The sequence below is a fragment of the Eubalaena glacialis genome, chromosome 18 (genome assembly GCF_028564815.1).
Source record: "Eubalaena glacialis isolate mEubGla1 chromosome 18, mEubGla1.1.hap2.+ XY, whole genome shotgun sequence".
NCBI lineage: Eukaryota > Metazoa > Chordata > Mammalia > Artiodactyla > Balaenidae > Eubalaena > Eubalaena glacialis.
The window spans coordinates 64,423,065-64,450,039 of NC_083733.1; the positions used below are offsets into that span (position 1 = coordinate 64,423,065).

The 26,975-nt window shown below is 39.8% G+C and overlaps 2 protein-coding genes across 3 annotated transcripts in view; both read right to left on the minus strand.

The window, feature by feature from the left end:
• Positions 1-20,490, minus strand: part of LOC133078660 (zinc finger protein 577-like) — a 43,370-nt gene extending 22,880 nt beyond the window's left edge. The window contains exons 1-5 of one of the 2 annotated variants that reach the window (XM_061173797.1): positions 20,471-20,490; positions 11,772-11,970; positions 9,406-9,532; positions 9,038-9,133; positions 2,304-4,270 (exon numbers count right to left, since the gene is read on the minus strand). In XM_061173797.1, the coding sequence (XP_061029780.1) occupies positions 2,706-4,270; positions 9,038-9,133; positions 9,406-9,532; positions 11,772-11,906 (1,923 nt within the window). In that variant the 5' untranslated portion in view covers positions 11,907-11,970; positions 20,471-20,490 and the 3' untranslated portion in view covers positions 2,304-2,705. Of the gene's footprint in view, positions 1-2,303; positions 4,271-9,037; positions 9,134-9,405; positions 9,533-11,771; positions 11,971-20,161; positions 20,242-20,470 lie in introns of those variants that run through there. The other variant, XM_061173799.1, reaches the window with a different exon arrangement.
• Positions 20,491-21,891: 1,401 nt separating this feature from the next.
• Positions 21,892-26,680, minus strand: LOC133077744 (zinc finger protein 630-like). The gene is given in 3 exon segments (XM_061172506.1): positions 21,892-21,900; positions 25,507-25,617; positions 25,619-26,680. Coding segments are annotated over 3 exon segments (1,182 nt in total).
• Positions 26,681-26,975: the final 295 nt, after the last annotated feature.

The window sequence follows — 26,975 nt, forward strand, 5'->3', positions numbered from 1 at the left end:
AAAGATTAGTCAACTTGAAGACACAGCAATAGAAACTATCCAAAATGATACACGGGGCTGTGCTGCGGGGGGGGGTCTTAAAAAGCATGAGCAGTTTTTTAACCTATTTGGGTATGCAAAAGAAAAGACCAGTGAAGTTGATGACAAGGCAAAAGAAACTCAGGTACAAAGAGAACAAAAGCTAATAAAAGCTTTTATTAAAAAGAGAAAAGCCTTGAGTTCTTGGCCAGTGGGGTAAGAGGTATCATTGTGAGGAATGCCAGGTGGAAATCTCTCAAACTGCCCTCCACTCTCTTTTCAAGATAGTGAATGAAGAAACAATATTATGGGAGGACTTATAAAATATGAACGTGTAACGTATAATATATTTTTTAAACCCCATTACACATTGTTATAATTAACATGTTAATCACTTCTCTAACTTTTTGATCCAATGGAATACAGTTATAACTTTATACAGTTATCATACTGTCCTTGTTTGCTCAATCTAGCATCATCAGTTTCAGGTCACTTCTGATTGGTTTTTCTCAATATTGGTCACACTTTCCGGCTTTTATGCATGCTTGGTAATTTTTGGTTGGATGACAAACATTGTAATTAATGTGTTTGCACTCCTATAAATATTCTTGAGGTTTGTTTTGAGATACATTAAAGTTACTTGGAAACAGTTTGGTCCTTTCTGATCCTACTTTAGATCTCAGTTGAGCAAGACCAGATTGCTTATTGGATGAGACTCAGCCAATTAACAATGAGTGCCTACTCTATGTCAGGCATTCTAGACATCTGCTATATAGGGGTTAACAGAAGGTCCCTAAACAGTAGAAGTACTTGTTACTTCTTCATGAAGCTTACAGTCTAAATTTTACAGACTATAACTTACATTCAAGACCTTATATTTGAGCACAAACTCAGGAAGATGATATTTGTTATTTGATATTTGTTATATTTGTGCTTTGTATTGAAACTGATATAGTAATGTTTATACATGACCTAAGATCGTCATATATTCCACATTAAAATCCTTAAGAAAACAATTGAGATGTTCTCTCCAAGTGATTCTAAGTTTTTACATCATGTGTTTTTTAAAAATCATTTACAATGCCATCAAGATACCTCATCTACTTACATGCCTCCACTCCTAGTTTCTCCCTAAGGGACCTGACCTCATGCCCTTCCTCAAATCCCAGTTTTCCAGCAGTAGACTTGGTCTGAACCTTAACGCTACATCAGTTTTATGCCAGTCCCTACTGACATTACTTCTGGCTACAGCTCAGTAATTATAGAGATTCTGAAAATATTTGCCAGATTGGTTAAAGGCCTATAGTATTCCAGTCTAGAACCAGATTCAGCCCACACTTCCAGAGCTCCTTGACCTATTCCCAATCTGATTCAGTCGATCCAGCTCTGTGGAGTATGAGATACCAGGCCGAAGTTGATTCTATGAAGATCTACTTTTCTCTTCCTCATGTGACACTCAAACATGTAAGACTCAAGAGTCCCTGAGTTGAGAAGAAATGGAACCACCCCAACATTCTTCCTGACATCTATATCCATTCCATCAATGAGGCAAAGGGAAGGGTTGGGCAGGGAGCTATCTCCAGAGGGAAGAATGCAGCTGAATAGTTATCCAGTTTAGACTTTCATATTCCCAGGATTCTAAGAATAATTTGGATAATCAGAGAAGGGGGAGAGCTAGGATGGAAGCAAGAAGAGTCATCTTAATTTGTGTTCAAATTGCCCATCTTATTTTCATGTTTTCAGGAAAAATATTACCAAGAGTTATGTTGGAATGTATTTCATTTTTTAATTTGTAGGTTTAAATTACTAATTGTCCTTGGGCAATGTTTCAGTTCATTTTGCAAACCTGATTTCACTACCTTTTCAAGTCTAGAAAATTTTAAAAATCACATTTATAGTGACCTTTATGGTATAATGCTTAGTCTTATTTATAAATTGAACTTAAGCTTATCCAAGGACATTAAGTTACATTTATGAATTTAATATTCATTTCTGTTGTGAGGGAATTCAGTTATCTGAAATAATATTTAAATAAATTTAGAGCCTAAGAAATGCAGCAGCTAATCATATATTGGGTGGGCATTGAAGATAATTTTTTTTTAAAAAAGAAAAAGAATCCACAATTAGGAGAAATGAGTATAACGTGATAACCTTAACCAGTGATGTGGGGTAGACTGTCTTTCTCCTTAAAATTATGGAATCATAAGCATAGTAACTAGGAATATGGTTCAAGGTTTCCTGTCCAAAAATGTACATCAGGTATATTGTGTAATGTATTATGAAGTGGGAATTGGTACATAAAGCTCTCAAATATTTCTCATTTTCACAGGCTTTGCTTCACAAGAACTTTAGTAAGATATTCCACAATTAGTGTGTTCACAGTGTTTTACTTGTATATGATTTCATCAGCTAATGGATGGGGCGGAAAACCCTGCCACATTCACTGCCTTCCAAGTTTCTCTCCAGTATGTAATGACACTTATTGAGGGAAGGACTTTACCACTCTCATATTTTTACACACTATAAGCTCGCTGATGACCTTTGGTAATCACTGATAATAGGGTCTATCTTCCAAAACACAGCTTTCCTAACCTCTGCCTTCATAGGTTTGCTTTTTATACATAACCATATAATCAGCTATACATTATTGCTCAAGGCTTTTCCAAATAGAATGTACCAGTTTTTTCCTATGTGTTTTTTGTGACATAAAATAAGATGTAATTGACTACTGAAGGCATAACCACATTCATCGCATTCATGAAGTTTCTCTCCTGCACAAACTCTCTGTTATCTCCTGAGGGTGCACCTCTGGCATCTGGCTGTTCCATAAGGACTACATTCCTATCTGCTAGGAGCCCACTGATGTTTAATGATGTCTGAGGGGTTGCAGAAGGCATCTGCACAGTCACCATATTAACAGGGTTTTCCCCCTGCATGAGTTCACTAGTATCTAATAAGCTGTGACCCTTTGTGGAAGGATATTCCACCTTCAGTGAATCTACTTGTTTCTCTCTTGTGTGTGTCCTCTTATGTTTAACCAAGCATGACATGTGGGAGAAAGCTTTCCCACACTCATTGCATCCATAGGGCCTCTCTCCCGTGTGAGTTCTTTGATGGACAATGAGCATTGTCTTTGTAGTGAAGGCTTTCCCACAGTCACTGCATGCATAGGGTTTCTCTCCTGTGTGAATTCTCTGATGTTTAATGAGTCCTGATTTCTGTGAACAAGATTTTCCACAGTCAGTACATACAAAGGGAGTCTTTCCTGTATGAAATCGCTGATGTGCTATGAGGCATGCCTTCTGGCTGAAGGCCTTACCACATTCAGTGCATCCATAGGGTTTCTCTCCAGTGTGAGTTCGTTGATGTATAATAAGATTGCCCTTCTGTATGAAACCTTTTCCACATTCACTGCATATATAAGATTTCTCTCCTGTATGAATTTTCTGGTGCAGAATGAGCTGTGATTTTCTGGAGAAACCTTTCCCACACTCATTGCATACATGGGGTTTTTCTCCTCTTTTGTTTCTCTGATGTATAATGAGTTCTGCCTTCCTAAAGAAGGCTTTGCCACATTCAGTACATTCATAGGGTTTCTCTCCTGTATGAGTTCTCTGGTGTTCAGTTAGCTTGAACTTTCTGTAGAATGCTTTCCCACATACACTGCATACATGGGGTTTATTTCCTGTATGAGTCTTCTGGTGTTCAGTAAGCTGAAATTTCCTGAGGAAGGCTTTTCCACACTCACGGCACTCATGGGGTTTCTCTCCTTTGTGAGTTCGCTGATGTTCAGTGAGCTTGAACTTCTTGGAGAAGGTTTTCCCACACACACTACATCCATGGGGTTTCTTTCCTTTATGAATTCTCTTATGTTCATTGAGCCGAGACTTCTTGAGGAAGGCTTTGCCACATTCAGTACATTCGTGGGTGTTCTCTATTTTGTGTATGTCCCGATGTTTAATTTCAGTATGAGTTTGCTCATGATCAGCATGGAGAAAGGATCTCCCATCTCCATTAAACTCAGCAGGCTCCATTTTTTTGCAGCTTGTACTCAGGTTGATTACATCTAAATATGATTTCAAAGTTTTCCCATGTAAATCAAATACATCATGATTTGGCCTTAAAGGAAAACAACTTTTGCTCTGATAAATAATATTCTCAAATGCATTCTGTTCATAACACTGTTCCAACCTCTTCAGTATAGTTTGGTTTTGCCAACGTGGCTGCATATGATCATCCACTTTCTCAATTTCTAGGAAAGAGAACAATGAACCCTTCCATGAGTATCATATGGAATAAAACTACTTCAAAAATACCTTGGGGGACTTCCCTGGCGGTCCAGTGGTTAAGACTTCGCCTTCCAATGCAGGGGGTGCGGGTTTGGTGCCTTGTTGGGGAGCTGGGATCCCGCATGCCTCATGGCCATAAAACCAAAACATAAAACAGAAGCAATATTGTAATAAATTCAATGAAGACAAAAAAAAAAAAACACCTTGGGGTGAGCTGGCTCTTTAATGGAAAACCTATGATATCAAATATAAAAGAAATTCCAAGTATAAAAGTACCTTATCTTTTTTTTTTCAAAAAACTTTTCACAATTGTAATTAAATATATATAAGATAAATTTTACCATTTTAACCATTTTTAAGTGTATATTTATGTGGCATTAAGTACAATCACATTGTTGTACAACCATCATGACCATTCATCTCTAGTTCTTTTTCATCTTCCCCAACTGAAAAACTCTATATCCATTAAACACTAACTCCTTTCTCTTGGAAATGGTTAAAGACACAGTAATATAAAACACCAAACAACCCAAAAGATAACAGCCATCAGGGTAAAAATTCTTTACTTTCACTGAAGCCATATTCTATGGGTGGAAAGGGAAACAATAAACAAATAAGATAAGGAATAAAGCAGGCAGTTGCAAGTGTGACAGTGGTTTGAAGAAGCAAAGGAAATAAGAAATGGAAGATATCAGGATTTATTTGGAAAGAAGGATAAACAAGACTCACTAATGGATTTGATGTGAGAAGAGGTAACAAAGGAGGGAATCAAAGTGTATGCCTAAGTATTTGGCTTGACCCATTGGGTAGTTGGGTAGTGCCTTTTAACAAGATGAGGAATATCGCTGAACTTCAGAATGTGAGGGAAACCAAGTTCAGAATGTGAGGGAAACCAAGTACATTTTGAAACATATCATCTTCGAGATAATATCCAAGCACAGACACGGAAAACCCAGTCAGATGATAAGACTTGAGTAAGTTCTTGACTGAAGATAGCAATGTGGAAACATCAGTATGTAAATATTATTTAAGGGGACTTCCCTGGCAGTGCAGTGGTTAGGACTCGGCACTTTCACTGCCATGGGCCCAGGTTCAATCCTGGTCAGGGAACTAAGATCCCGCAAGCTGCATGGCGCAGCCAAAAAAAAAAAAACAAACCCAAACCCAAAAATATATATATTATTTAAGGTCAGAGTATTGTATGAGATCACTTTCTGAGAAACATGAAGACTGAAAAAAGATGAAGGCACAGACGAAAGCTTTAGTCATTCAACATAGAGTTTTGGGATTCCTAGAGCCCGCTGAAGAGACCCTAACATAACCACGCTGGTAGAGAAAGAAGCAGACGTGGGTGTTAGAACATATACATCAAAGAGGCAACTCAGAATGTTGGACATACAGGTCATGATTTCAAGAAAATTCTAACAGACTCTTGGGTGCTCATCCTGTTGCTAAAACATGCCATTCTTCTTCATTAGGTAGACCATCATCAAATTCACTTTCCCAAAGCACCAATCTCACATTCTAACCTTGCATGGAGCTGTGACACATTCTCATATGTTCCCACAGAAAGAGGGACATGATGATCCTGATGGACTTTCACAACAGGCTAGTGGGGCACAGTCTTTTTTAGAAGCAGATCTGCTGCACCAGACATGGGAATGCTCACCTTCTTCACTATTCTGTACCTGTATGGATGTCATGGTGGAATTTTTCCCATTTCATTGTCCCTGATATACTAATCTCTCAACCTGCCAACAACAGCGTCTTCTTCCTTAATCATACAGTAATGTCTCTGCTGGCATTAATTAAAGGGTCTTATAGGACCACCTTCCTCCTGAATCAAGACTTGTGACAATTTTATCTTTAGTTTTTCTTAGAACATCTGGCTATACCTTATTATTTCTATAATGCTGCCACCGAGGTTAAAAATAAGACTATCTAGAGTTAGAATATACAAAACCTAACCTCCACCATGCCTCCTTTATTATTAACACATAAAAGTCACAAAGGTAAGCCTGGTGATAAAAGTTTACATTACCATGATGTACCCAGTTTATCTAAGTTTCCACTCCACTAGCTCCCCAACAAATACCTTCAAATATTGGTCTCCACATGGCTGGTTTCAGGCCAATCTTTTGACAGTCCCCACATGGCCTTGCACATTTCCAGTTTCTTGCCATGTTTCCTTATCATCTTAATTCAAAACTGAGCTATTTCTCTCACCTAAGATACTTTATGATACTATCACTCTTCATTCTCTCTATACCACTTTAGGCTACTTTTCTTCTAAATTTCTGAAATAGTCTCTATATTTACTATTTACTTGAATTTTGTACAGCCTTCAATGATAGAAACATTTCACACGTTCAAAAGCTTAATCTGTAAATATTACATGAAGATTTGTCCTAGCTTTGCTCATAAAATCTTTGCTCTGAAAGACATTTCTTTGTTTCCCACTAAATTTAGTCTCTTCTATCAAAAATCCTTAGCATCATCTCCCATCTGTTTTTTTTTCCCTTCTCACACTCCATATTGTGGGTTGAATATGTCCCCCAAAGAGATATGTTTAAACCCTAACCCCTAGTAGCTATGAATGTGACCCTATTTGGAATCAGGGTCTTTGCATATGTAATGAAGATGAGGTCATAATGGATTAGAGTGAACCCTAATCCAATGACTGGGGTCCTTCTAAGGAGAGGGAGATTTGGCTACAGACACACAGAGACATACAGGGAGAAGGTCATGTAATAACAGAGGCAAAGACTGGAATGACATGTCTACAATCTAAGGAACATCAAAGATTTCTGACCACTACCAGAAGCGAGGAATAGACAAGAAAGGATTCATTCCTAGATCTTTGAAAGGGAGCATGGCTCTACCAATACCTTGATTTTCAAATTCTAGCATCTAAAACTGTGAGAATACATTTCTGTTGTTTCAAGTCACCCAGTCTGTGGTAATTTGTTACCTAGGAAACAAACATACCCCATACCTACTTCAGTGGCAAATTCAGTCTTTATTGTTCCAGAATCTTCTCATACTATCCTCAAGCTGGGTTGAAGTCACCAACAACCAGGTCTCACATCTGGTTTTCTGCTTCAACACCTGCCTATTCCAGTCTATTTTCTACTGACAGCCAAGGTGATACCTCTAAAACATAAATTATATCACGTCACTGCTATACCCTAATCCTTCTAAAGGTTTTCTCATTAGGAGGAAAATCAAGTGTTTGAAATGGATGACAAGGCCCTATGTGACCAACTGACCTATTGCAAACCCCCAGTTATGACCCCATTGACCTCATCTCCAATCATTTTCCATGCTGATGGTTTGGTGTTTACATTCGTTTTCACCACCAGACATAGTATCTGTGTACTTTTTCCCATTTATTTTTATTGTGATAAATTACACATAACACAAAATTTACCATCTTAATCATTTCTGAGTGCACAGTTCAGTGTATTAAAATGCATTCACAATGGTGTATAACCATCACCACTATCTCTCTCCATTAACTCTTTTCATCTTATAAAACTGAAACTCTATTTTTGTTAAATTTCTGCCTCCTCTTCGAGAGTGGGGACTTAGATGTTTGATAGAAGAGAAATTTGTGTCATAGTAATATGGTCAACTGGGACTTAATGCCATCAGACTATGAGGAGGAAAAGGATAGCTTTACGGAAAAGAATCCAGCAACAAAATCTAAAGTTTAAGAGAATGATTAATTAACAAATATAAAAAGGAACTACAGTAAGGTGGGCATGAGGTTTTATGATTTCGTTTAGGCTAGGAAATGAGAATGAGAAAGTTTAGAAATGTCTTTCCTAATTAAACAAAGAACAGGAATAGCAGAGGCATTAAATACAGGAGCCCAGAGGGCAGAGAAGATTCAAGGTAATGCCAGGATTTAAGATGTACAGAAGTACAAGAGAATCTCAATTTTAAAAAGGATGTTGGAAAGGGATTTTCTGGGAGGGAAGATGGTTCTAGTTTCTCACACAAAAAGAGTGAACTCATTGGGAATTGCCATGGAGACAGGTTAAAATATATGGTACCAGCAGGTATATTAGACAGTGTTAAGGGACATGTCAATTGCAAGTCTCCACAAAGAGCTTAACACATTTGAATAAAGTAAGGTTTTATAGCCTATGAGACAGAGCAGAGGGATGACAACAGAACCTTTGAAGAATCTCAGAGGGGGTAAAAAGAAAAGTCAAGCAAGCAGATGAATACACATTAAGACACCACATTACTACAAGAGTAAGGCACCTGAGGTGCAGTTGGATGTCGTAAAGGGAAATAAATATTTCCCAATGGAGCAGGAAGGTGTATGAGTCAGAAGACAATGATGAATTCAAAGTTTTCTCTTAGAAGAGAGACACGGAAGGAGGAATTTCATACCAAGAGACGTGAAAGGAACATAAAATCAGACTCTAACAAGTGAAGAATGGGAGGATTTGAAAAACCAAGCAAGAATAATCCTAGGAGGGGGAAATTTGACATCTAAGAAGAAATAAACAGGGATTCATTCCAAGATGAGATAAAGTGGTATATTTTCCTCTAAGTTCTTGCACAGAAAAAGAGCTCTCATATGAGGAAAGGGATACATGGAGGCTGTTTCTGTATTTCTGTATCCTCAGACACCCTCACCACTGGGATGCCTTCTCTAAAGGACTAGAAAGTGATTTCCACAGCCTTCCCCCTCTTGCTGGTTCTCTCTCACTTACCTGGATGGGGGTGACTGTGAACTTCATCTTCTAAGGTCCATGGTGGTTCTCCTTGTTCCAACTTGGAGAGTATATCAGGTTTGCTAACTTGATACCCTGTTCGTGGGAAATAACAGAAGACTTAGGCTCATCAAATGGCACTAGGGATCTGTGATGCTATGAGAATGGTACACTTTAGGGACTGCACGATCTGCATGTTTGGAAATTAAAGGCTTGTCTCTAAAACGTGGAGAGATTATACCTTCTCATCTGGGGCCGGGGGGAGGACTGAAAATCTCCCATTTCAGAGCACCACAGACACAACAACGCTTTCAAAAGCTGAAGAAAGAAAAGGCACCATCCAAGGGACCCAGGGGAGCCGTCCTCACCCACGGACAGCAGGTTGCTATAGTTCTCCAGCATCACGTCCCTGTACAGGTCCTTCTGATCAGGGTCCAGGAGCTGCCACTCCTCGCACGTGAAGTCCATGGCCACATCCTCCAGTGTCAGCGATCCCTGTAACAACACAGTCCATGTGATAAGAGTGTTTCTCTCATTATTGAAATGGAAGGTGTGAAATAACAGAAAATATATATAATGTTCTCTGTCCCTGGTTGCCGGCTTAGCGCTTCTAAAACCCTTGTAGTCTCCTAAGTGATAAAAGCACTAGGAGCATCTTTTGTTCTAACATTTGGTCTTTGAATTCAATCCTAATCTGACGCTAACAACTCAGAGTTACCATCAGGCTCCACAGGCTAAAGAGCTCAGTCCCACAAGACTGCCTTCACTTCAGTCACCAGTACAAAGTCCCAGATTCCAGGTTCCCTGCACTTGTGTCCAACTTAGCTACAAATTCGGGGGTTCCCATAACTTCCCTGCTAAGGTTTGATAATTTGCTAGAACAACTCACAGAACTCAGGAAATTGTTATGCTTACTCTTATAGTTTATTATAAAGGACACAAATGAATGGTCACATGAAGAGGCTCATAGAGCCAAATCTAAAAGGGTCCTGAGTGCAAGGGCCTCTGTCCCTATCGAGTTGGGGTGAGTCACCCTCCCAGCAAGTGGACTGTCTGCCTACTTGGAAGCTCTCTGAACCCCGTTGGGGTTTTTATGGACGTTCCATTGCATAGGCATGACTGATTAAACCACTGCCTACTAGCGATAGAGCTCAATCTCCAGCCCCTCTCCTGTCTACTGAGATCAGAGGGTAGAGCCAGAAGTTCCAATCAAGGCTTGGTCTTTCTGGGGATCAGCTCCCATCCTGAAGCTCTCTAGGGGCCCATCCTGAGTCACCTCATTAGCATAAACTCATATATGGCTCAAAGGGGCTTGTTATGGATAAAAAAAAGACACTCCTATCTGTCAGGAAATTCCAAAGGTTTTAGGAACTCTGTGCCAGGAACCAGAGACAAAGACTACATATATATATATATATATATATATATATATATATATATATAAAATACCACAACGAGTCACTTGTTTAATTAAAATAAAGGCAATAAGGAGGTGGGAGGTAACAACTAGATTCTTGGGGGGGGGTATTCTCTTTCCTTTATCAAAATTTTATAAGCAATTGAACTTTTTCTGGTTAAATTTTCCTTATTACTTGATCAATTATTTCATTTTTAATAGCTTTATCAACTTGGGGATTTAAATTTAGTTCAATACATAATAACCGTCATCACTCACAGAAATACTGGTATCTCGTTGAATGGCACAATAGCAGTACCAGGATTAGATGTAATTGCTTTAAACTGACCAAACATCAATCTGATGATTATTATTTTGCTAGTTTCAATATTTAGATGAGTTCTTCTTTTCCATATAGTTCACTAATTTTATTCCAATTAAATATAACAACATCTAGCTCTTTCCTATCTACACAAAATATTTAACTTTTTGGGCATGAAAAGTACAGTAATAACTAGATTTTGAACACAGGGAAAGGCTCTGTATTTTCTGAGATAAGGTAAAGTTCTAAAGCAAACTCTGTGGATCTCAAAAACCCAAGCCATTACCAAACAAGAATTTGTAACTCCCTGTGGCCAAATCTGTACTGAAGTACCCGTTCTACAACCTGTTCACAGATGTCCTTTGATAACTGTGCAAGCCTTCCATTTTCCTGGGCACTTTAGGTTTTATTCAAGGAAAAAACCAGCCCAAAACAAGTGTGGGTATATAAGTCACCAAGCTGTGGTCTTTTGAAAAACTGTGTGCACTGAATTCTACTTGGTCTAGTCCAGCAGAGGACTCAGAATAATCATATAAGAAACAGCCATACACAACCTGCTTGTATATCTATCAATATTAGAAGAATGCTATGAACACAATGAATGTTATCAACTCTAGAAAGAAACCATCAAAGAAATTTCCCAAGACTTGAGTACCATGAAATAGTGACATCTCCTGAGGAAATGATCTGCCTTCTCCTCAGATTCAATGCATATCAAATAACTTATCATGATTCTCTGGTTGCAATGGCTGACAGATTACATGCAAGTTGATGGTTTATGTAACCAGGAGGGACCTGCAGAGTCATACATTATATACCAACATTGGTCATGTAGTCCAAAATCTATGAACAATATATACCTGATTCTACTTCATCATGATTTTGAAGGTACAGTTTATTTCTCCCCAGAGCCCATTTTTTCCCAATTTATACTTTTCATTTAATTGGACTGCTTTTTTTTTTCAGCCTTCTGGAAATTCATGAGGGAATCAAGAATAAAACAAACCCAAAGTCACCTGAGCCTTCGTCATTGTCTTGTTTTGGGAAATGCCAAGTAACTGGGATGTTGTTTTTAGTCTCTTCTGGATCTGCCCTAAATTTCTGTTCCAAAATCTCAGTCTCAGGTAACGGATGTCCCACGAAATGACCATATGCAACTACAGGAACCTCCTCCTCGTCCTTTACTTGATTTCTCTTGCTCCTTGAAGCCAGGACCTGTGGAGTGAAGAGTAAGTTCATTTGGGTGATATATTCCCTCTGGGCCCAGATGCTGTCACTGCTGCTGTTCACCCACCTTAAGTCAAGGCCAGTGCTTCTAACTGTCCCTTTATTTGATGCCCCTGCGGCAGTAAAACATAACAATCTAAATGGGGGGGGGGTATGCCTTTCTTCTGTGAAGTACAAGTAGCATGAATGAGAAAGGGAAGGTGGGGAAGGAAAACCAGCACAGCACAAAGCCTGGCAGAAGAATGGCAGAAGACTTCTCACACAGATCAGTTTGGGGAAAGAAGACATATAGAAGTGAGGCTCTGGACATTTTTTCCCTTAAAATCACATGTGTCCACATACTCCTTTGTAGTGGGTTGAATGGTGCCCCCCCCAAAGATATGTTCACATCTTAACCCCATGAACATGTGAATGTGATCTGATTTGGTAAAAGGGTCTTTGCAGATGTAATTATAGGGATCTCAAGATGAGAACATCCAGGATTATCCAGGTAGGCCCTAAAATCCAATGAGTGTCCTTATACCAGACACACTGAGAAGAAACACACAGGGAAGATGAGACCATGTGAAGACAGAGGCAGACATCAGTTATGCTGCCACAAGCCAAGGAATGCCTGGAGAATCTGGCAGAAAAGGAGAAGGAAGTGAATGGACATTGGGCAGGTGTGCTGGAGGTCCCTAAGACCACGCCCAGATTCAGTGATTCCTTAGGACTCCCAAGATTTAGCATATAACTGATTTATTACCATGAAAGTATACAAGGCAAAATCAGCAAAGGGAAAAGGTGTGGCAAAGTCTGGGGGAAAACGAGGCACAAGCTTCCAAGAGTCCTGTCTCCATGAAGTCACAGAGGATATGCTCAGTTCCCCAGCAACAAGTTGTGATAACTCATGTGAAATGTGTTAGCTTATTAGAGACTCGGTGCCCATGGCTTTTATGGGGGGCTATTCCTAGTACATACCAAAATTCCAGAATCCCAGAGGAAAACAGGTGTTCAAGACAAACCATATTGTTTGAAAGAAGAGTCTTGGCACAGTGAGCCACTCTTGATAGGGAAGAGTGGGAACCCTCCCAAAATCTAAGTTCGCAGATGCCAGGGAAGGCATCTTGTCAGCAGGCCTTTCCAAGGAGAACAGTCTCAGGTCAGCTATGTCAACTCTTTGCACAGCAAGGAACCAGGAGTGTCTGCTACAATATATTAATAGATTAGAAAAGTCACATGATCGCCAAAATCGATGCTGAGAAAAATATTTCATAAAAATCCAACATCTATTTCAAATTTGAGCCCAGGGTGGGTTAGGAATTCATTACTGCCTTAGCATGAAAAAACAAAACATGACCTATAGTTTTTAAAAAAAATACATACGATACACTACCATCCTCATCTGTTTCTAAAACACAAAACAAGAGTATGTATTGTTTGTGGATACATACACATCTAGTAAAAGTATGAAAATATGTATAATATATAACAAGATAGCAGTTATCCATGGGAAGAGAAGGGGGGAAATAGAAGATGATATGATTTAAGTTGTATTTGTATAAGTATATCTTTCAAAAAGAAAAAGAACCATAATAAAAAAAAAAAAACTGAATAAATCCCACATATGTCCAGCTGAAAGCCAGAGATAAAAGCACTCACCAAGAGGACGGGTGGGTTTGTGTGTGTGTGTGTGCGCGCGCGTGTTTGCATGCGCGCGCACGTGCTAGTGCAACAATACCATTATTTTTCACCACTGTTCTGGAAACACTCCCAATGCAGTCTGATAAAAGAATCAAGTAAGAATTACTAACATTAAAAAAAAGAATTACTAACATAAGAGATGGAGGTCAATTTTAGTGAACACCAAAAATAAGAGTATTAAGTTAACTGACCAGTTATACAATCTATATGTAAAAACTGACAGCATCATAGAGTGACATTAGCAAAAATGGTGGAGTACAGACCTCCAGGGGATTCCTCAGGAGCACTAAAAAAACTGACAAAAACTGTCAGAATCAACCTTACTGGAACTCTGGAAGATAGTCAATGGTTTACAGAAACAAAGTGAACACTTGACCAGGAGAAAGGTCACTGAAACAGGAGACTTTTTATGGCATTCTAAATTAGTCTTGCCCCCACAGCCACTGTGGCAGAGCGGCAGCCTGTATTCCTGGTGTGGATGGATACCTGGACCTGTAGGGCGCAAAATAAATCTTGTTCCCAAGGAATTGTATGTTTTTACCTATTTGTGCGTTCCCTAAAGGACAGACACAAGAGGCCTGCATACAATATACACATGGAGAAGAACATGAGCTTTCACCTCTGTCTGGTACTTAGGCTCAGCAGAAGCAGGAAAAGAAGCCTAAGGCACTGTTATAAATGGTCTGGCTAAGTTTGAAGGAGTGCCCCAAACAGAACCAATATGCATTCTTTTCTTTTTTAAACTCAAAGAATTCTACAGTGAGACACATAAAGTTCAAACTATCAAAAGCCAAAGACAGAGAATCTTCAAAGCAGCAAGAACCAACTGTCATATGCAATGGATATGAAATAAGATGAACAGCTGATTTCTACCAGAAACCATGGAGATCAGAAGGCAGTGCCTTCCTGGGACTTCCCTCGTGATTCAGTGGTTAAGAAGCCACTTGTCAGTGCAGAGGACACGGGTTTGAGCCTTGGTCCAGGAAGATCCCACATGCCACGGGGCAACTAAGCCCATGCACCACAACTACTGAGCCTGCCCTCTAGAGCCCACATGCCACAACTACTGAGCCTGCATGCCACAACTACTGAAGCCCGTGTGCCTAGAGCCTGTGTTCCACAACAAGAGAAGCCACTGCAATGAGAAGCCCACACACTGCAACAAAGAGTAGCCCCCTCTCGCTCCAACTAGAGAAAGCCAAAAATAAATAAATTTATAAAAAGAAAAGAAAGAAAAAAAAAGGCAGTGCCTTCTTAAATCAAAGTGCCAAAAGAAAAACGTAGGAGGTAAAACTATTAAACTCTGACCTCAAATTTGGCAACAGAGCCTTACATATGACACCAAAAAATACAAAGAACAAAACAAAATAAGACTTCATCAAAAAATTTTTTTTAATTTATTTTATTTATTTATTTTTGGCTGCATTGGGTCTTCGTTGCTGCGTGTGGGCTTTCTCTAGTTGCGGCAAGCGGGGGCTACTCTTCGTTGTGGTACGCCGGCTTCTCATTGCGGTGGCTTCTCTTGTTGGGGAGCGTGGGCTCTAGGTGCGCGGGCTTCAGTAGTTGTGGCTCGCAGCCTTAGAGCGCAGGCTCAGTAGTTGTGGCGCACGGGCTTAGTTGCTCCACGGCATGTGGGATCTTCCCGGACCAGGGCTGGAACCCGTGTCCCCTGCGTTGGCAGGCGGATTCTTAACCACTGCACCGCCAGGGAAGCCCCTAGACTTCATCAAAATTTAAAAGTAGTCTGTATAAGACGCTACCAAGAGAGTGAAAAGGAAACCCACAGAATGGGAGAAAATATTTGCAAATAATATAACTGATTAAGGGTCTAGTGAGCAGAATATATAAAGAACAATTACAATTCAATAACCAAAAGACAATTTAAACAATGGACAAAAAGGCTTGAATAGACATTTCTCCAAAGAACGTATAAAGATGGCACATAAAAAGATGTTCCTCATCATTTGTCATTAGGGAAACAGAATCAAAACCACAATGAGATACCACTTTACCACTTCATACCCATCAGCATGGCCATAAAAATAAATAAATAAAATAATAAGTGTTAGCAAGGATGTGGAGAATTAGAATCCTCATACATTGCTGGAGGCAATGTAAAATGGTGCAGCCTCTGTGGAGTACGGGTTGGCGGTTACCCAAAAAGTTAAATACAGAATTACTATATGACTTAGCAATTCTGCTCTTAGGTATATGCCCAGTAGAATTGAAAACCGGTATTAAAACTTGTATTCAAATTTCGGAGCTGCTCTACTCATGATAGCCAAAAGGTGGAAACAACCCAAATGTCTATCAACAGATGAATGAATAAACAAAATGAGGTGTCTATCAACAGATGAATGAATAAACAAAATCCATAAAGTGAAATATTAGCCATAAAAAGGAATAAAGTACTCATAGATGCTACAACATGAACCTTGAAAACAGTATGCTATCTGAAAGAAGTCAGAAATAACAGGCGACATATTATATGATTCCATTAATATGAAATGTCCAGAATAGGCAAATCCATAGAGACAAAAAGGCATTTAGTGGTTGCCAGGGACTGGCGGGGGAGACAGGAATGGGAAGTGAGTACTTAATGGATGCATAGTTTCCATCTGGGATGATAAAACAGTTCTACAACTAGATAGTGGTGATGTTTGTACAATGTTGTGACTGTACTTAATGTCACTGAATTATACACTTTAAAATGGTTAAAATGATAAATCTTATGTTAAGTGTGTTTTACCACAAAAAGAAATTGATAGAATTATATAAAAGAAAATTGATGTCTGTTACATGGCGGAACATTTTAGTGGAATACTTTAACACTGTATACTGAAATTTTCAAAATAGTTATCACTGGTAACCAAAAATTTTACTTCTAGAAATTTCTGCAAAGGAAATAATGGCATAAGCATGCAAAGATACATATTCCTATAAATTTGTGTATATATATTTATACATAAATGTATACATAATATATTTATATTTATATATTTATACATAAATGTATACATATACATAAAGTATTATATAGATGCAGTGATAGAGGATTAACTGATTAGTATAAACTTTCAATGGAATACTGTGTAGCTATTTAAAAACATTCTATATTTAGTGAAAAAATATGTAACTCAGTTATATGTAGCATAAATGTTTTTCTGCCATAATACAAAATGTGTAAAACATATGTCTGAAGAAAAATGCAGAACCTAAAAGTTGAGAGTTATGTGTTATTCAAAGACTTTACGGGGACTACAGCCTGGGAGGCAACCTCTCAGGTAGCTGAGGAACTGCTGAGGTAAGGTAAGGAGGACCCAGGACATATACATAAGTTTTTGCCGAAAAAGAAATATGTAGTTGAATGTGAAAAGATAACTGCTAATCACAAAAAAACCGTATCTCAAGTTAATGATTTTAGTGGTTTTCTATGTATGGGAAGATGCAAGAGTCTGGGCTTGTTGAAATTATCCCTTAGATATGCATCTTAACAATCTAGGGCCAGTATCCTGTTTTTCCCCATCCTGAATTCCCCCCTTGGTGCACCATGGTCGGGGTGGGGGCGTGCTGATGCAGTGGCTGATGGCAGGCAACATTCCTTGTTTACTGGAATGGCAGGTGACATTTTTGTATGCATATATTTATACAGACATACCAAAAAATACTGATACCAAAAAGTTAATGTGATTATACCTAGATATTATTAGGTCATTTTATTTTCTTAATTATCTTTTCACAAGTATGTAAAATATGTGTAATAGAATATAAAATTATTGTTGCCTAATTATTACTGTAAGTTTATGGTCTTTTAAGTTTTCATTACAAAAAAATGAGTAAATGACATGAGTGATATATTTTACAAAGTATGAAAGTACAAACACAGAAAAATAGCAGCTGTTTATTTCTACCATGTATGTGCCACTAACCATCACAATTTTATATATTTTAATTCCCTTAATTCTCAGCAAACTTGAGAGAGGGACTAAACTTTTATTTGCACAAATGAAGAACAAGACTCAGGTTCAGTAACTAAATAAGTGTTCTGGACCCAATTCCAACTTTTGGTGGAGGGAAGGGGTTCCCCCCCATACCACGAAGCAATTCTTCTGACACCAGCTGGGCATCCTACTTCAGTTCAGTTCTGACACTATGTGCCCAGAGACAGCATCAGATCCCACAGGTTAAGGGTTCAGTCCCACAAGACTGCCCTCCCCCCCACCCCGCCACCCACCCACCATCACATAAGACGCCATTCTCAAGTCCAGATTATTACCTGTACTTCTGACCAACTGGCTATAAATCACAGGTTCTCATGATCTTCTCCTTAGGTTCAATTAATTTGCTAGAGTGGCTCAAGAACTCAAATATTTTACATACTAGATTACCGGTTTATTATAAAAGAATATAACTCAGGAACAACCTGATGGAAGAGATGCAGTGGGGAAGGCATGAGGAAAGGGTGTGGAGCTTCCAAGCCCTCGGAGAGCCACTCTCCCAGTACCCCCACGAGTTCACCCCGGAAGCTCTCTGAATCCCTTCCTTTTAGGTTTTTACAGAGGCTTCATTATATAGGCATGATTGAGTAACCGGCTGGCCATTGGTGGTTGATTCAATCTCCAGCCCTTTCTCCTCCCAAGAGGTCAGGGAGTGGGACTGAAAGTTCCAACCCTCTAATCACATGGTTAGCAGTACAGACAACTAGCCCCATCCTTAGGTGCATTCCAAAAGTCACTTCATTAACATAATAAGAGACACCTTAATCACTCTCAAAACTTTGAAAAGTCCAAAGGTTTTAGGAGCTCTGTGCCAGAAACCGGACGAAGACCAAATATTTCTTATTGAAAATCACACTATCACAGTTATTCACCCAAGTCATCAGTAAGAGCGAGAATCCAGATTTTTAAAAGCCAGATTCATTTCATTAGCAAATCCATACATTTGTCACTGGGACAATATTATTTGGAAATGCTCAGATCATTCACTTGGAAAATATAAAGGAATTAGTTAAGCTATTGGTAGAACTGTAGTTGATAGAAATGCTTAAGTATTTAGGGGAAAGTATACTGATGTCTGCAGTTTACTTTGAAATGCACCAAAATTTTTTTTAAAAAAGAAAGAGGGACTTCCCTGGTGGTCCAGTGGGTAAGACTCCGAGCTTCCACTGCAGAGGGGGGGGGGGCGGGTTCCATCCCTGGTCGGGGAACTAAGATCCCGCATGCCGCCCGGCACGGCCAGAAAAATAAATAAATAAAAATAATCAAAAAAGAAAACAAGATGAATTAATGAATGGAGGGATGGATAGATAACTGACAGAGCAAATATAGTAAAATGTTAATGGTACAATCTAAGTGGTGGGTATAGTACATGTGCACTGTAAAATTCATTCAACTTTGCTACGTTTGGAATTTTTCATAATAAAATGTTGAGTTCATAATTTCATAATGAACTGTTGAGTTGGAAAAAGCTATTAGTAATCATAAAATTTCAGTGTAGTAACCAAAAAAAAAGTATTTAATAATATATTTTAAAATTGTTTTACTATGTTAAAGAAATTGAAAGGAGATAAAAATGAGAAGGAAAAAAAAAAAAAGACCCTAATTTCAATTGCAACAAAGGCAAAAAACCAGGAAGGAGATGTGGGTCAGGGAAACAAACCCTCGGGTAAATACCAAATCCTAATGTAATCCTAAAAGTAATAACTAAGAGAATTTGTATTATGGAAATGTTTAGAATATGAAATTAACTTTTTTAAAAGAGGCAAATTACACCTGTGTTTCCATAGTTTATCTGAATTATGAAAATTAAGAAAATAAAAAGACAAAAATTGAAATATACTAACATTTGAATAAGAGTTGGGAAACAGAATTTGAGGGACCAGAAGGGTTATTTTACTGGTGTCAAAAAGAATCTGAAAAGAAATAGCCAAGTAAACTCTCAGTAAGGAGGAAAGAAACCTCATCTTAAACAGAAAGTTTACCACTTTAGATTTGCTTAATGCTTGATCTCCCTAAATTTCATATCTGTGGGGACGAAAGGAGAAGGTGATGTAGGACCCTAAAGAGACTTCCAAAGCAGTCCTTGGAGAGGAAAGGGGGCTTCAAGCAGTCCTTGGAGAGGAAAGGGGGCTTGTAGCGTTCATCTGGTCTATCTCACCCCTGGCTACTCCGTCACTGAGCGCCAAATGAATTCAAACACCACTTACATTGACAAATACCACCCCCACTCCCGTTCCCAATTACTGAGCCCTACTAACAAAGTGAACTGCAAAGACCCCAAACTCTGACCTCAGGACTCTGAGTCCTTGATTTCGATGGACCTTTAATGCACGACCACGAGAGCTCCCCCATGCCCGACAGCAAAGGCATCCCAACTTCAGATCCATGGTGCCAGACCACCAGCTCTCCCCGCGGACTCTGCGGCTCCTACCTACACGGACGCCCACAGATCCTCTCTCACCCCTTAACCTATCCCACGGAAAGAGTCACACACTGACCTGATTTCCTCTTGATCCCACTCCGATCTCCTAGCGGCTACACTTGTGAATGCTTTCATTTCAGGTTCCCTAAAGCCAGCTTCGGCACCGGACTACGGCGGCCGATGAGGGACTGAAACTCTTCTACGCAGCGCGGACAATTGGGCTTCCGCTTCTCCTTGGAGGGTAATGTGTCCGCGCCCTCTGCGCCTCGCCTCCCTGGGGGCAGCCATCTTTGAGTATTTATCATGCAGAACAGAGATGGCTGTTTCTGCGCCACTAACCCGCATGGCTCGAGACCAGCAAAAGGCCCCTGAACTGTTCCCTCACCTGATACTTCATCCCCTGTGCGGCCAGGCTGGAAGAGTTGCAAACAACACTGCACAAGCTGCATAGAGTTTCAGAGGCTCGAGCTTATACAAGGCAAACATGGCGCGGGCGCCGTCCACTTCAGCGGTCAAGAAAGAAACGGCCCAATGAGCGCGGCCGTGTCAGAGGAATTTCAGGTGTCCGTACAGCAGAGAACACGCCCCCTCTCCCCCGCAAGTGAACACGAGGATGGCCCGCCAAGCTTGGGTAATAGTAGGGCCCATGACAAGTCCCTGCATCTCAGCTTGTGAGGTTAGACTTAGCAGGTGAGTGCGGGTCAAAGCGTTAATTCATCGTCAAGGTTGTCTTTTGTTTCAGGCCAGTTCGGAAAACGCCGAGTGTTGAAATTTGAAATTGTGGTCTATGAAATAAGTGGATACAAAAGCTACTGTGACGCTGTCAGAGCATCAGCAATGCAGTGCCAATATTTTTTTAAGAAATTGTTGTTGAACACAAATTCGTGTGCTAAGCAAACCAAAATGTTGGGCTTTGGAGCAGAGAGAGGTTTATTGCAGGGCCAAGGACGGAGAATGCGTGGCTCGTGCTCAAAAAACCCGAGCTCCCTGATGGTTTGGGGGGAAGAGTTTTTAAAGGCAAAATTTGGGGTGAGGGCTGCAGGATGTGTGACTTTCTTCTGATTGGTGGTGAAGTAACAGGGCGGTGTCCAGGAATCTTTTGCTCAGCCTGAAGTTACCATCCTCTGCTTGGGTGGGGGCCTTAGTTGCTACAGAACTCAAAGGTATATTGTTATGTGTATCCCTTGAGGAGGAACCAGGACCTGCTTTACCGCTGCACTATTGTTTCTTGACTGCTTTTCCTTTGTTACTGCGTTCCCTTACTTCCCTAATTAGAAACTATTTGAATCTGCCCTTTGGAACTCGTGGAAGGTCTAGGAGGCTGAAGACTTTTTCCTACGAACAAGAAAGGGGGGGCATGGAAAGGCTTTTATACCCGGGAGGGCCCACAGGGTTCTGCTAGGTTTCAAAATTACACACAACCATTCTTTCTGGGACTATTGTCATCAAGGCCTTAGCACCTCTGCTTGCATCTAAGATTATTGGGAGACGATTCTGGGGCATCTATGTGCTGCTTTGTCACTTTTTTACATCAGCGCCTTCTCTCTGTTCACTCCTTACCCTATCTCTGCATCTTAGTCCAAGCTCCTTCCAGCTATAGCAGCAGTGAGCTATTGTTGCAGGAGAAAGGGGGAGCAAGAGAATGGTCACATCCCAGGTCTCAGGAGAGTCCTTGGCTTCTTGCAGGAAAGAATTCAAGAGCGAGCAATAGTAAAGTGAAAGCTAGCTTATTCAGAGAAGTACACATTCCATAGGCAGAAGGTGAGAGCGGCCCCGAGTAATTTCATAGGCTAACAAGTGGGAGGATTATTCCAACTGTTTGGGGGAAAGGGCAGGAATTTTCAGGAATTGGGCCACCGCCCACTTTTTGGTCCTTCATGGTCAGGCTTGGTGGGTGTGTCATTTAGCATGTTAATGTATTACAGTGAGTGTATAATGAGGCTCAAGGTCTATGGGAAGTCAAATCTTGGGCCTAGCAAGTTCTAACTAGTTTATGTCATATCCTCAATGGCTGTGTCATTCTTTCAATGGCTGTGCCCTGCCCCCTTCCTTCCTGTTTCACTAAGGCAGAGACAAATCAAGTATTCCTTACAAACTTTTAAGACAATATAAGTCGGTCAACGGTAACTTTACAGATATGTCCCCCAAAGCTATTAAAACTATCCTATCAGGTAGGAATTGCTATAATTTTTTTTTAAAGATGAAAGAAATAAAATCTGAGAACCGGCCCTCCACAAATTGGCCTGCTTCCAATTAAAAGTGAAGTTTAGTGTCTTTTCATGTTAATTGACTATTCAGAATCACCTCTTCTATGGATATTTGCCTATTGATTTTTACTCTGTTGTCATTTTCTTATTGATTTGTTGACTTAAAGAAAGACACGACATAAGAGTTGTGAGTTCTAAGTTTTATTCAGGTTCTTGCTGAGGATCATAGCCCGGGAGGCAGCCACTCAGTTAGTATAAGCATATAGGTTAGGGGGTCCTTGGAGACAGAGAACCAAGAATGGCTTTCTTGACGACATGAGAGGACCCATTTTGGCCTAAGCCATTTTGTCATCTAAGCCTAGCCACAATTCTTGCCCTTGAACAGGTCTCAGTAATCAATGATCTTAAGGGAACAAAGGAATGCAGGAACAGAGAAGAGGCAGTCAAACAATAGTGCAGTGATAAAGCAGAATCCTAGTTCCTCCTCAAGGGATATACATAATAATGTATCTTTGAGTTGCACAGGAACTAAGGCCCTCACTTAGGTGGAGGAGAGAATGATGATCTTGACTCTCCTGACTTCAATCAACTAAAGTTTGGACACTGTCAACTTTTGCCCCAGTTTTATGCTGAATTCTCCTCTGCTCAAGCCCCTTCTTGAATATGCATGTACCCTTAGCTGAAAACTTCCCCAGTTTTGCTGTTCCGGGGAGACACTGCTTTGGGAAAGATCCCTGGTGTTCTTTTTACTTACTGCAAGTAATAAATCCTTCCTTCTCCCCATCTTTGGCTTGGTTGTGCCTGTTGGCTCGACAGTCACCAAGGGGTGAACCCAGTTTTGTGGTGACATTAGCTCTGAGGAAATCGCTCTGAAGAGGTAGGGGAGAAGCCCTTCTATATATGATTTTTGGCTAGGAATTACATGCAGTCAGGCATACATCTTGGTAAAAGATTTACTGCTAATCATAAAGAAAAAAATGTCTCACGTTAATCTTTTTAGGGCTTATCTCTGTATGGGAAGATGTGAGAATCCAGTGTCATTAAAATTCTTCCTGAGATATTCATCTAACTACCTATGGGGCTTGCCTATTCATGTGCATTCTAAGCCCAGAGTGCCTCATTCAGTTTTCTATTTAAATTCCTCTCAGAGTGCACTGTTGATCAGCAACTGCAGTGGATTACAACTTAACCCTTGTCAAACTAGATATTGAGACTCTTTGTCTTAATTTTTCTGCATCCCCAGATTCATAAGAGCTCTTTTTACAGTCTAAGTTTTCGTCTTTTTCAGTTAAGTGTTGCGATATATGCTTCCAGTCTTCAGCTTGTTCTTACTGTTGTTGATGTCTGTGTTTTATTTTAATGTAAAATGTTATGCTTGAAAAGGAAACCAAATCTTGTAAAGTTAAAGTCAAGCTCATTGTAACTTGAGTTTAATCCCCATTTCAGAAAAGAATTTGAGACTTTGCAGTTACATTCTAGAAAGGGATTAATAAAAACATATCTAAAGTTTGGCTTATGCTCTTTCAAAAGGAAGTATATCTTGTGCCGTATGGGGGAAATAGGAGACCATTTTATTTGACCCTAGGAACAAAACACATTATCCAATCAAGCAATACCAGGACTCAGGCTAATATTTAATTTTATTTTCTGATACCGGGGACTCTCTCTCAAACTGTTTAGAACTCAAAGGGGGTATAAAACCTGTGAACAGTCATCATCTTCAAACCCTAAATATGTGGCTGGTTTAGAAGAAAGAAAATTATAAAAATGATGACTTCTACTGTATTTCATCCAATCTAAGATAACTTCGGTTGTATGATACACTACTATTTTATGTACCAAGTTCTCCATTTAAATATGTCAAGCCATCAACTGTATGCTGTATTTTAACTTCAGAGTTATTAATACGTGGGAAAAATATTCCATCTTAGAATCGATGAAAAAAAGTTTCACTCAAGAGAGACTGAAAAATTTCCAGGCCCACTTACTAATACCAGCATACTTTGGGGCGTGGTAGAGGTGGTGAGATATTCAGTATTAAGTTTTTTTTTTGTTTTGGCTGAGTTGGGTCTTCGTTGCTGCGTGCAGGCTTTCTCTAGTTGGGGCGAGTGGGGGCTACTCTTCATTGAGGTGCTCAGGCTTCTCATTACGGTGGCTTCTCTTGTTGCGGAGCACGGGCTCTAGGTGCGCAGGCTTCAGTAGTTGTGGCACATGGGCTCAGTAGTTGTGGCTTGTGGGCTCTAGAGCTCAGGCTCAGTAGTTGTGGCACACGGGCTTAGTTGCTCCGCGGCATGTGGGATCTTCCCGGACCAGGGATCGAACCCGTGTCCCTTGCATTGGCAGGTGGATTCTTAACCACTGCGCCACCAGGGAAGCCCTTAAGATTTTTAACTAAAATAATGAACCATGTAGTTCAGTTACAATTTATGTAGCATTGTAATGATACAAAGACTCAGTGCAGATATTCTATGGTAAAGTTTTATAACATTTAAGCACATGGACTACGGGGTCACAGCTGTTATGCTAACACACGCAATTTCCAAATACAAACAATCATTTTATAATAAAAATAGCTTATATATTCTCACATGGTTCTGATATAACTTTTGCTTTGTTTTCTGACTACTGTATTTATTTACATATTTAATACTTTCTATAGTGCTGTTTATTATGTCACAGTTACAGAAAATGAATTCCCTCATAAAATGATACCCATGAAAGCATGATTCCAAGGTTCTTTAAAGTATAGACTTTCCCCCTGAATGTCAATTCTCTGATACCAATGTAGCTGAATTTCATACCAGCAACATCCCCACAATTAAAACATATGCAGAAGTTCCTATTTATTCTCTCTGGGCTACATCCAATTGACATTCATCAGGAAAGGTATTTCCTCCTGTCTAGCATTCTATGCAGTACTGCTCTCTGATAAGTAATAAGTTGTGATTCTGAAAAGAAAACAGGTCCACATCTGCTGCAGTCTTAAGGTTTCAGTCCTATGTAAACTCTGGAGTGTAAGGAGCTATTTCCTTTCAATGACAACTTTTGGATATCTACTTTCTTCACAATTTCTCTCTATGAGTTTTCTGGTGTAAAATGAGGCTGAACTTGTGGGAGAAAGTTTTCCAACACTCACTGCATCCATAAGGTTTCTCACCCGTGTGAGTTCTTTGATGTATAATAAGATGTGACCTCTGGGCAAAAGATTTCTGACATTCACTGCATTCATGGGGTTTTTCTCCTGTATGTGTTTTCTGATGTAAAACAAGGCTAAACTTGATAGGGAAAGTTTTCCCACATTCACTGCATCCATAGGGTTTCTCTCCTGTATGGATTCTCTTATGAATGATGAGGCTAAACTTGTGACAGAAAGCTTTCCCACATTCGTGGCATTCATAAGGTTTCTCTCCCGAGTGAATTCTCTGATGAATAAGGAGATATGACTTCCGGCTGAAGGCTTTGTGGCATTCACTGCACTCATAAGGTTTCTCTCCGGTGTGAGACCTCTGATGAATAGTGAGATGTGACTTTTGGGTGAAAGCTTTCTGACACTGACTGCATTCATAGGGTTTCTCACCTGTATGAGTTCTTTGGTGTAGGATGAGACTAAATTTGATGGAGAATGTTTTTCCACATTCACTGCATCCGTAGGGCTTCTCTCCTGTGTGAGTTCTCAAGTGAGTATTGAGGAGTGACTTTACACTAAAGCCTTTCCCACAGTCACTGCAATTATATGGTTTCTCTCCTGTGTGAGTTCTCTGATGTCTAATGAGCTCAGATCTCTGGATGAAGGCTTTCCCACATTCACTGCATCCATAAGGTTTTTCCCCTGTATGTGTTTTTTGATGTAAAATGAGGCTAAACTTAAGGGGAAATGTTTTCCCACACTCATTGCAACCATAGGGTTTCTCTCCTGTGTGAGATCTCTGATGAATAATGAGCTGTGACTTATTGCTGAAGCTTTTCTGACATTCTTCACATCTGTAGGGTTTCTCTTCTGTGTGAGTTCTTTGATGTAAAGTGAGCTGTGACTTATCGCTGAAGCCTTTCTGACATACACGACACTCAAACCGTTTCTCTCTTGTGTGAGTTCTCTGATGTTTATTAAGGCATGACTTATCAGTAAAGGCTTTCCCGCATTTGTTGCACTCATAGGGTTTCTCTCCTGTATGGGTTCTCTGGTGTAAAATGAGATGGGACTTCCGCCTGAAGGCTTTCTGACATCTACTGCATCCAAAGGGTTTCTCTCCTGTGTGTGTTCTCTGATGCTTAATGAGGTCCGACTTCTGAGAAAAGGCTTTCCTACAGTCACTGCAGTTATAGTGTTTCTCTGCTGTTTGAGTTTTCCAATATTTAATAAGCTGTGACTTATGGCTCAAAACTTTCATATGTTCATTATGTTCATTGCATTTTTGTCTAGTATGAATTTTCTCATGCTTAGTGTAAAGAAATAATTTGTCATATTGATTAAATTCAACTTCATTTCTTGCATAGCTTTTATTCTGAGTAATACACTCTAGATTAGGTTTCAAATGTTTCCCAAGTATGTCAAGTGTATGAGATCTTTGTGCTAAGGAGATATCAAGGTTTAAGCTCAGAGAAGATATTTTTCCAAATGCATTATCTTTGTGGTAACTCTCCATAGTTTCCAGGTTGCCATGGTTTCCTTTGTGCCAGTCTCTA